Source organism: Quercus lobata, chromosome 3 (genome assembly GCF_001633185.2).
Source record: "Quercus lobata isolate SW786 chromosome 3, ValleyOak3.0 Primary Assembly, whole genome shotgun sequence".
Lineage (NCBI taxonomy): Eukaryota > Viridiplantae > Streptophyta > Magnoliopsida > Fagales > Fagaceae > Quercus > Quercus lobata.
In genome coordinates, this window is record NC_044906.1 from 830809 (window position 1) to 843253 (window position 12445).

Consider the following 12445-nt stretch of genomic DNA (forward strand, 5'->3'; position numbering starts at 1 on the left):
GATGTGGCACTCTCACATACACTAAAACTAAATAGGTGGCTTAGCATATACATGATTATAGTGGCTGGAGTGCACGGTACATTGCTTGCCACCTACTTTAAGAATTGGTTAATAGTAGTCTTGTTATGGGCAAGGTGCTCATAACGTAGTGTGACATTAAAGCCATTATAACAAATTCCTATTTGGACTTGGGTCCTGTTTGACTTTTCAACTTTTCATGGCATGAAAAAGATGTTGACTTGATTACTTTTTTGAAGTTTTCTTTGTATAGAAGGAAAGGTTATTCTTGGTAAAAAATTAATGTATTTCTTCTTCAAAAAAGTAATTAATATTTGTTTGTTAAGAGCCTTGTAGTTTAATTGATTGACATTTCCCAATGTTTTTAGTGAAGACATATAGAATTCAAATCCTCTTTCCCCCATTATAACTATCAAATTATACCATATAGTGCACAACAATTAGTGTAAGTAGTACTGGACTACAGTTTCAGCTATCACACAATAGGCTTCCAAGCTATACAAAAATGGGCTCTCTTCCTCTGTGAATTAGTTTTTTTTTCCTAGGAAATGAAAAATCCAACTATAGATATATGAGGTGCAAATAACAAAGGATAAACATAATAAAAATAAAAATAAAAAATCAAAGTAAACACATTAATCATGTAGTTTTCCTTATAAATTTTTTTATGAAGATTAACTAAACGAATTTCAAGGGTCATGGATATATATACTGAAAAATTCAATATTGATCCCAGAAATCTAATTATCGCATTTTTTGCCACTTGTATCCTAAGTAATCATTAACAATTTAACAGTGACAATGATAAAACACCTACATGAATATCACCACAATCCAAAAGCAATAAAATAAAGCAAAAATATGACACAAGAATTTTCATGATGAGTGGAAAACTTCTGTAGAACTTTTAAAAGAAAATCCACTTAGGATAACCAATCCCACATGAAGTTTCACTATAAGATAACGATTCTTACTACTAGCCTATACTTACAAAACTTTGCAAACTTAGAATTGATGTGTAACCAAGCAAATGACCCATTTGTCTCCCACTGCAGATTAGAATCTCTCCCCCATGAATGAACTCATTTGCACCAATCCAAAACTTCGGTATGATAGTGAACTCAGTGACAAAGGTTAAGAATTTCTGTTCTTTGGATGGAAATCAGTTTAGGTTCACGATGTGAAAAGAATGGGAGAAGTATTTTCTCCATTTAGGCTCAGAGCAAGAAGGCTTCTTAGAATGCTCCTTGTACAACATCCTCTCTTTTGAAAGTCGTTCATCAAAGGGTATGTATTTATAGGTAGGTAAAAGTTTAGGTTAAATCAATTTGCAAAATTGGTAATCTCACTTGAGCAAAGGTTGAGCAAAGTCTCTGCCTAGTTTTTTTTTTAAGTGAGTCCCGAGCTAGCTCGAGGGAACCATCTAAAACTTGAGATCTTCAGCAATTCCTAATTTTAAAATTGACCTAACTTATTTTGCAATGATTACAACCCTCATTAGCACCTATTTTGGCACATGAAATTTTGCAGCACAACCTAAGTCTTGGTAATCTCCTCCTTTAACACTTCTCTAATAAGACATTACATATAACTTAATAAAACAAAATGCGACCCTAAAACCAAAATAACTAGGACTATTAATTTTGCGAGATTGACCTCCAATCTTGATGCCAAAGATTAGTGTGAAGTCATCAAGTACAAAGTTACCTTGCCTACATTTAAAAAGTGAAAGTTATTGTGGTTTCGCAGAATAATTCTGCTGGAGCACTAAATTTAATCAAATCCTTACTCATGACGATGATCTTCTTTCATCGTGATAGCATCAAGGAAATATCCAAAACCTGCTGCACAAATCTTGGCTTCAACTTCTGAACAAGCCCTAGACCCTTGATTCTTGCAAGTCTGGGCTTACTACGACAAAGACAGAGTGAGTTATGTATGAGATTCCAATATAGTGCATGCTCTATCACATGCAGATCATGCAACTGATGCAAGCATGTCATTCCATCAATGACATCATACCAATACATGACTCATGGAGTCAATTTGAAATAATTTCAAATCATGCCAAGACTTGTACACATATCTCATGCAACCAGGTATATGTTATGCCTCAATCTCAATTGTGAAGTATTGCCCTTAATGACACCAACTACATTGCAAGATTTATCATTTGGAAAAGGTTACGTGTCTTCATTAAGTCACATTATCAAAGTCATGTGCAAGTGTAATGAGCATTCTTTGTCACCAAAAAGTCCAACATTGCCAAGAATGATCGTTGACTTTAAAATAATATTTTATTTCATGAAAAGAAACAAACTTTTCAGAAGAATTCATGTATAAATTCTCAAAGAACAACGATTTTCTATCTTTGTGGCATTTTAACAAGCATGTGAAATGCAACCAAGACTAACAAGATCTTCAAATGCGTTCAACCAAGCAGTGCAAAGTAAATCCTCCGTGCAAATTTATCGAAATATAATCAAGACCCATCAAGAACAAGTCACATACATCAAGAAATCATTGCAAACCTATGACAACACAAGAAAAACAAGCAAGAACTTCCAGCAACATCATTGCGGAAAACCCATAAGGTAAAAATCTAGAATTTTTCTCAAGAAACAAAAGCAAAAGAAAAGAAAATTGACTAAAAGATTTACGACTTTGGGTTCACCTTCTTTCTTGATGGATGGAGTGTGGGGTTGAGTTTATGAAGAGGAAGAAATTGTGTTTGAAAATTTGGGGGGAGAGAGAAGAGGAGAGGTGAGTGGTTTTTTTTCAAGAGATATATATTTTTAAAGATAAAATTGACAATTCAATTTTTGTTGGTTAAAATGCAAATTCTATCCCTAAGTTTGAATGAAATTTATTTTATCTTCTAACTTTATTTTCTTTAAATTAAGTTATCTAAATTTCAAATTTATTAAATTCATGTTTCTAATCCAATTTTGCTAACAAAATTGTGATTAAGTATGCAATTAACTAATGAAAAAAAAAAACTGAAAAAAAAATCTCACATAAAAAATCTATAAAATACTTTTATTAATTTTATAGATCTTTTTCATGTGCGAAAAATAAAATTTCAATGGAAATTTAAAAAAAAAAAATTGGGTGAAATGCTTATATTAAATAAATTTAAAATTTAGAAGACTCAATTAAACAAAAATAAAATTAGATGACTTAAATAAAATTTATTAGTACTCAAAGGGTTCCACTTTTATGTATATAAATTTAGAAGACTCAATTAAACAAAAATAAAATTTATTAATACTCAGAGGGTTCCACTTTTATGTATATAAAAGTGGAACCCTCTCCTCTTCCCTAATTCCCCAATTTGAAGGATTTGAAATTGAAAGATATCTCACCCTCTTTAAATCCCTTCAAAACCTCTTCCCCTTCACTTCAAAAATCACTTCCATAAACATAAAATCAAAACTTTGAATTCAATTTAATCTAGTCATATTTTTCAAAGGACTAGTCAATATGAAATTAGGATTCCTTATAATCATTTATAAACCCATAATTCATCTAATAAACATCTTACATGGAATTCGACACACATGCACAGTACAAACTCAAATAAACAAACCCAATCAAATTCATTTTTAAAAAAAAACGTGTTCTTATGACAAATCATGTGAAAACATTTTCTACCATGGAAGAGAAGCACCCTGATTTCTTTGCGGCCATTTTAAAGTTTTCCATAATGGATTTGAGGTTATAGACTATGCAGGATGCCATAGAATTTTTCAAACAAATTAAGAAACCAAGGCCTTGGTCTTAATATGTAAAACTATGAATCTGACAGAACCCCCCCCCCCCCCCTAGAACTTTAATTCATGTATAATTTTGAATATATAAAATAAGTGCGGTATTGTACCAAATTAACATGCAAAGATGCAAAAGAGATTATCATATTCTGATAAGAACAAAATTTATAAAGACTATTTTCACATCTTGGATATATACATAAACTTGATTCCCAACCACGAAAAGGGATTACAAGTAATTATTATTTATAGCTATAATGCACATAAAAGCTGTCCTTTTTCTGAAGTGAACTAGCTAGTGCTATTTTTAACTAAACTTAATTTGGAATTTAGGCAGTTTGTTCGGATAAAAGAGCTCTAAGTTTTTCACATAATTTGGAGTCTTCAGATTCTCATTAAACATGGCAAACATGTAAGTTTCTATAGGCATGTTAGGTCTCTTTGGAGTCCCTACCTTGACATGCCTAATCAAATTCGAGTTGTAAGTGCTAGCATATTCAAAACTTGTTGCTGGTCCCCCTTCAGAGGGCCAACTAGTCTTGGACACAACAATTTTCAAAGACCCCCATTTGGTCTTCTCTAATGCTGAGTAAAAGGCATAAAAAATGGCATAAAAAATGTTTCGGTATCCATGTTTGCCACCTTGCACTTCAACTGAGGGAGTAGTTAAAAGAGCATACTCAAGATGAATGTTTTGAATATTGCCAATGTAGCTAAAGTATGGATAAATGTTAACGAGTAATGGGTACTTATGCTTCACTAAGAAGCCTATGATAGGATCAAGAAGTGATTGGTACTCAGACGTGAAGGAGCCTATTGATGGAGGGTAGGACTCTGAAAGGGCAACTTGATAATTGGGAGTGGAGACTTTAATATTCTTATATCCAAGGTTAGCATTATAAATTATAGTTTGAATGTTTTCCATGGCTGAGAAAAGAAATTGTGCATATGGACTGTTGGGCTCTATTTTGTTGCCAATTGCAATGTATTTGAAATTGACATCTTCATAGTTTTGTACATTGTTTTGGATCCATGTGTTTGCATAGTCTTGGCTTGAAGCAGTGCTTTGAAGCTCTTCATTAGGGACACCAAGCATGAGCTGAACGTTGGTGCCTCTAAGGGCTTGGCAAGCAGCATAGTTTTGGTCATTGAGTCGCAACCTTCCGATGTTATATTGTTTGTACATATTTATAACTTCTCCTGGGGACAGTAAGTTGTTGCCAAGCATTCCATAGCATACACCTATCTTGGCGGTTGATTAAAATAGAACATGTCAAATTTTGTGTCTTGACCATATTTTCATCATATGCTGACAAAGTACATAATAAATCTACAGTCAATAACTACCTGATTCATATAGTGTTGAAATTTAAGTTTATTTATCATAGCATATCAAATTATTAATTCAAAATCAAATCATTTGTTGGATTGTTGACGACGATAGCAAGCCTCGATACTATAGTCAAGACGTTTGCAAAAATTGCAAAATAGTTTGTTGGATTGTCGGCGACAATTATTGTAACACGAAGAAGACATTTCCTAGTTCTTCATTTAGAAGCAAAATATGAAAAAATGGATTACAAAAATGAAATCTATGTGAAAAACTGGATAAGAAGCACCAGAGGTGATGACTGAGAGACGTTGGAGATTCAATGGCGAATGATTGCATGATAGTTGTGATAGCGGAAGCAACTATAAGTTTGGAGTAACACCAAAGAGAGATAAGATTGCTAAGAAAAGGTCAGAGTAATGACTCTAATACGATGTTAGAAATATTGAATGAACTGTATTGTATTTCACAAGTAATAAAATATACATGAGTTCCTTTATATAGGAGGTAAAGTGTGCAGTACAAGTACGTGTACTATACAAGTAAAATAAGGTGGACCTACGGCCCATAACCTTTTACAAGTTAACAGTCATATATACACTTATGGTTAAATCTACATGTATAGTTAAACTTTAACCCTATGTTTGGATTGTGGGAGATAAGGGGAGAGTAGAAGAGAGGAAAATGGAAGATGACTAGAATACAATAAATTTTTGTATATTCGACACTTTCCTCCTCCCCCCCCCCCCCCCCCAATCTTTCTCCATTTCAAACATAGTGTAAAAGTATCATACTACCCTATAGCTTTTTATGAGATCATTTTTACCAAATTTATAATGCAGACTCAATTATACCAAATTTATAATTGGAGAGACATTTAATATATATTACACACGCATCTATCATTATCATGCTAAACAAACATCAAGAAGATTAAAAATTATTTTCTCTATAAGTTTATAAAATATTCAAAATCATGGTTTTATTATGCTTTCTAAACAAACTAAAAACATGACTAGAAGTGGATATAAATTTTATTTTATTTTATTTTTATTTTTTTTTTTTACGAAGGTAACATCTGGCATACAATACACAAGAATAGAGTCCATGTTACCAATTTCTTGGTTTTCTAAGATTATCTCTCATGTCATACATGTTAAATGTTCCAATAATGCTGCATACATAAATAATTTCACAATTTTTTTTTTTTACAACTTTTGAGGTGATAGGTTATGAATAGTATAATTTCAAATAGAAACACAATAGGCATTACTTTATTGTATATTAATCATTACTTGTCACTTAAGCTATTGTGAAATTTTTTGTGATCTCCACTCATCGAAATTGTTCAAGCAATACATGGAATATATATGTGTGGTTTATGAGAATTTATAAAGTGATATCATAGAGGTTTTACTTTGTAAAAAGGTCTAGGGACAATTTTTGCCACAACTCTTGAGTGGTTGATTGTAGTGGTAGAGAAATGGGGGTGGATTTATTACCACTCATAATCGACCACACATCAAGTTGTGGCAAATGATGTGCTTCCAGAAGAATTATTTACTTTGACTAGTTTTGATTTGGGAGCTTAATGTATAACGTGCAAAAGGAGTGAGAGAGGGAGAGAGAAAGAGGGACCTATTATGTCTAGGCTAGCCCTCCGCATTACAAACATTAGCATTAAGGACATCGTTGAAGGGTTGTTCCCAGTTGAATAAGACTTATCCATTGACAAAAACATAGAAGAGAAACGTAGACTAAGAGCTTGGATTGAAAGCAATTATGCTTCCAACATTATTTTTATAGAGAGAGATGCTTGTGCTTGAGATTGTGATTTTTGAGTGACTATAGCTAGTCAAGCACTACATGGAAATAAATTGTTTAATAGTTGTATGCCACCACAATTTAACCCGTCAAGCATTCCATGGAAATGGATTGTTTAATAGTTATATGCCACCGCAATTTAACTTGTCAAGCACTCTATGGAAATTAAGTAACACTAAATTATCTACGACAACCTAATGCATCACTTAAAGCTCGTCTAACTGGTTGTTATTTTGGACTTGGTCTTTCCTCTAGAAAATGTTAGGCTTCTCTACCTTGCGATTTGAGAATGTTTACATATTGAAATGACCTATCTCATCATAACTGGTTGCCTTTCTACAAGGTCATTATGGGTAATAGTAGCTCTAATATTAGTTCTTGTGTGATAGTTCTTGGTGATTGTTCATTCTCATTAAGTCAAGAAGCCAACAAGTTTCTTTTTAGCATAGGTAGAATTCCAAATCCCTTATACAATAATAAAAGATTTTACTATAATTATTGGAATTCAGTAACACTAACATTTTGATTTTGAAATTTTCAATTTGCATATGCTATGATAATAACTAACATACACAAATAGTTCATCTTAGATTATGAAAAATACTTATTAACTCTAGCCCCCAACCAGGAAAAAAAAAAAAACACTAGTCAATCCAACAATCTCTGAAATAATATTTTGTAGATATTCAATACATCAATGAAACATACCTAAACATTACATTAGAGATAAATGATTCTCAATAATATCACATCAGAGATATTGCACTCATATTCGTTATCTACAAGGTTATTACTTCTTATTTACTGTGAGTTAGCAAAAAATCTTATTATAATAATAATTGTTATGCACCATAATAAGTGGCTCTTATTCCTTGATGCACTTAATAAAGCCCTCTTCTTAACTGAAATTGACTTGGAACTTAGGCTATTTGTTTGGAGAAAAGAGCCCACAGTGTTTCTCAAAATTTGGAGTCTTGTTGTTCTCATCAAACATGGCAAACACATAAGTTTCAATAGGCCTTCCGGGCTTCTTTGGTGTCCTTCCCTTCACATGTTGAACCAAATTGGTAATGTAAGTTCTTTCATTATCAAGTGATGTTGCTACTCCACCATTTGAAGGCCAACCACTCTCTGATATAACAATCACCAATGATCCCCCGTCGGCCTTCTCTAAAGCCGAGTAAATAGTGTCAAGAAGGGCGTCAAAAAGGTTACGATAATTTAGTGGGGGATCATTCATTTCAAGTGAAGGAACTGTGAAAAGAGCATAGTCAAGATGAATGTCTTTGGTGTTACCAGTGTAACTAAAATATGGGTACAAGTTAACAAGTAATGGGGACCCATTGCTTACTAAGAAGTGAATGACAGGATCAAGAATTGGCCTATAATCGGCTCTGAATGAGCCTTTTGATGGGGCGAAAGAATCTTGTGAAAGGACTCCAGTGTCAATGGCAGTGGAAACTTTGATTTGGTTTAATCCAGCCCCAGAAATTGCGTTTTGAATGTTTTGCATGGCAGGGACAAGGAACTGTGCAAATGAATCTGAAGGCTTTACTTCGTTTCCAACTACAATGTATTTGAATCTGACATTTCCAAAAATTTTCACATTGTTTTGGACCCAAGCATTTGCATTGTTTTGGCTTGAAGCAATCTCTTGAAGCTTGTCATTTGGAAGGCCTAGCATGAGCTCATATTGGACCCTCCAAGGGCTTGGAGAGCATCTTGGTTTGGACCATAGAGCCTCATTCTTTGGATATTGTTTTGTCTATAGAGAGCTACAACTTCTGTTGGTGGCGGTAGGTTGTTACCAAGCATTCCATAACAAACACCAACTTGGGCACCTGCATTAGATTAGACAATAAGTCAATGGTTCTACATACATAAATATGCTTATGCAATTTATCTTAGTCAGGGACTCAGGGTAGGAATGTTATAAATATATTGAAAGTGGAAGATTCATTGGGTTTGTAGGCTCGCATAATATAATAATATATTAAAAGTGAAAGATTCATTGGATAATAATAGTAATGTTAGAGATATTAAACGTAAGACTTACAAACTGACGTGTTACCAATTATAAAAAATAATAATTTAAATATTCTTTCATTAAGTTGTTAAAATCCATCAATCACATTAATGTGAAATTTATAGTAATAAAAATAAGGACTAGCATAGCATTTTCTGCAAGATATACTATATGATTAAGAAATCATGGAAATTTTCAATTGTTCAGCTAATTGTTGCCACTTGCCACAACCATGAATTGATTATTTTGTCTTCTAACTTCCCAGTTGAATCCACAATGAATAACTAGAAATCAACGGAAAGTAAGGAGAAAAATATTTTTGAAATTCTTATTCATGAAATTCTGACCCGAATTTTTGTTTACATATTATACGCCTATTTAAAGGCTTAAGAAAACTTATTTTTCAAGTAATATGATTATATTTTGACTAGCAGACCCTTAAAAACACCTAGAATCAAGAAAATTAAATCCTCTGTTCTAAGATAGCAATAATTATATAAAAATTAAAAAACTAACAAATGATAAACATTAAACCCCATATGTTGTCCTATATCACTTGGTAAAATATCCTAGTTCTACACATGATTTTATTGGACTTCCCTCTCCCTTATTTCTCATCCCATTATTTTGAGAGAGAGAGAGAGCCAAAACCAAACAAAACAAATGAAGAAAGGTCCTACCCCCCCCCTCCCCCCCTTTCCTCCATCGGCCACCACCACACACAGAGAGCTAAATACATTGTAGGCTACTTTTGGTGAGCATGCAACGTGAACGTGCTTCAATTCCAAAAATGGCATGACGACCAAGACAGATTTGTGGAGACTAAGGTTGGTTCAATCAAGCTTAGCTCAAAGGAAAATCTATTGCCTAGAGGGCAACATTAATTGATTTAGGAGCCCTTTTACATTGGTGGTTTCTACTTTCTACTCCTATAGTTCCAGGGATAGTACTATTTGGTGTCTTAATAAGTGTACTGTTCCGTACATCCTCTCACAACAACATGGAACCCACATGTGGGTGCAAGAAGCCAGGCAGTACACTGAGGGTTTGTGACAATATCACAGCTCCTTAACCTTGGGTTAATTATGACACAAAAGCATTTGATTTGGGCTATAAAAAACTTTCAAGATGTGTATCAATGAGAGAGAGAGAGAGAGAGAGAGAGAGAGAGAGAGAGAGAGAGAGAGAGAGAGAGAGAGAGAGAGAGAGAGACCTGTTGTGCCTAGGGTAGCCATTAGCAGCCCAAGCACTAGCATTATTGTGGCAATCATGGAAGGGCTTTTACCAGCATGACCGGATTTAGCCATTAAGAAAACTATATATGGAAGGAATAGGAAACAAAAGGCTAAGATAACCAACTATGCCTTATACCATCGTTTAACTGCCCTTTATAAGAGTGAGAGATATAGATGGATGCTTGTACTATATATTTTTTTTGAGTGACTACATCCACATTCTGCATTTTTGTTGGTCAAGCACTTTACGTGAACCAAGTCGTAGACAAACCAACTTGCATCATTCAAGGCACATCTAACTGCTTATTAATTTGTGGAAATTTCTCCCCATGCCTTTGAATTGTCTTCAATTTTTCAATGTCCCACCGTGTTTGGTTTTATTTGAAACAAACAATATTATTGGTTGCCTTCCTACGTAAATTTACATGTTTATGTGAAGGATATGCATAGTGCTTACCAATTTGATGATATTTAAAATTAATTCACTTAATTTTATGATTCAGATTAAATATTATAAATCTAAAAGTATATCTATTATGGTGTGAAAATTGTACGTTGTTAAATTCAGGAAATAAAATCTTAACAGTGAAATGTACTCTCTCTATTTACATGAAAGCATATCAAATAAATAGAGATGATCTTGTTCCTACATTTTACATCAATGCAACATTTAATGGATGGATTCTATCTTTCATTTCTACAATCAATCATTTTCCAATTTTATTTGTATCACGTGCAAAGTCTGGATTACTTGTAGTGCTATTAGATGTAAAAGAATGTTGTTTCTACAAAAACTCATTGTTATCAAGGGAGTACTTCTCCCATAGAAGTGAATAATTGATCAATCGTCAATTGGCACACCTCCAACATTCCTAATAGCAACATTTAGGATCTAGGTTCCCACCCCTTCCCCAACTTAATTTAACAAAAGAATAGTAATGCATTGTTAGTAAGTGGGAAAGCAAAGAGAGGGGAAGAACGAAAAAGAACCACGTCAAGATAATTGTTCAAATGAGTAGAAAATAAGTGGGTAAGCAAAGAGAGTGGATATTAATTTCCACTAGGTCCACTATAGGCCAACTATAGTCATATGGGCCAAAAACCAAATAGTAATTAGATTTAATTAATATTCATTATGAAAAATTTTCATTGACCTTCCTTGAGGTTATTATTATTATTATTATTATTATTATTGTACTCACATACATTTACTCTAATTTTGAATAAGACACTCACTTCTCCTAAATTACATACTATTTACATTGACCTCCCTAGATAATTGAATTTTTTTTTTTTTTTTTAATCTCAAATTTTCCTATATGCAAGTGGAGGGTAAAATATAAAATATAAGAATTTTAAACTCTTTTTCAGTTATTGAGTGAAAGTTAGTATAAACAGTTTACATTTTTAAAGGAGATAAATTTCTTATTCTAAACTAGAAGAGAGGTAAATGTTAGAATGGAAAACTTAAAAGGAAATCTTTGCAATTTTTCTTATGTAATATTCGAACTTTGAGTATCCAGATATATATTCTCTACACTGTGTTATCTCAAGTTCTAACTCTCGTTTTTCTTCCCTTAAAAATAAAAAAACAAAAACCTCCCATTTTTCTTGCATCGACTAATATTATAAAAAAAAGTGAGAAATATATACATATTATTTTCATATTTTGGTAACATAGTCAAATGATTTGTCCTTTCATTTTTCTTCTCTACCAAACAAATAAATGTCATATTCATTCGACATTCTTTCACTTTTGCATTCTTCCTACCAAATATTTAAGATAAAATAACAATCTCTTTTTTCTTCTTTATTTTTATATCCATCCTACTTTTGTTCAGTCCTCCCTATCAAATTAAAGGAGAAAACTTGAAAGTAACAGAGCTATATACGATTAATCTTTGATTTTGGTAGGTTTAAACACAAGAGGAATCAGAGAAAAGCATTATTCCATATCCTACAATTTGGTACTTCAAGTTTCTGTTGGTCAGCTAGACGATAAAACGAGTCTTTCTACGAAAGATAGTTAAACAATCTGTCCCACAAGGTCTTTTGGCTTGGATTCTAGCGTACATGTCAAGTAAACAATCTCTGTCCCACAAGGTCTTTTGGCTTGAATTCATAGCGTACATGTCATTTAATTACTGATGGGGATTTTAGATTATAATATTTGCTTTCACAAAGAGAAAGCTAAAATATGTCACTAATGTGGAACACCCTTTCTAAATAACTGTAATATGCT

General features: G+C 32.9%; 1 protein-coding gene and 1 pseudogene across 1 annotated transcript; both read right to left on the reverse strand.

Annotated features, from left to right (window-relative positions):
* Positions 1-4095: 4095 nt before the first annotated feature.
* Positions 4096-5144, reverse strand: LOC115979715 (glucan endo-1,3-beta-glucosidase, basic isoform-like). Its single transcript, XM_031101782.1, has 2 exons — positions 5136-5144; positions 4096-5034 (listed from the first exon to the last, which is right to left on the reverse strand). The coding sequence occupies exons 1-2, from the start codon at positions 5142-5144 to the stop codon at positions 4096-4098; spliced, it is 948 nt and encodes a 315-aa protein (XP_030957642.1).
* Positions 5145-7733: 2589 nt separating this feature from the next.
* Positions 7734-10278, reverse strand: LOC115979914 (annotated as a pseudogene).
* Between the last annotated feature and the right edge of the window lie 2167 nt (positions 10279-12445).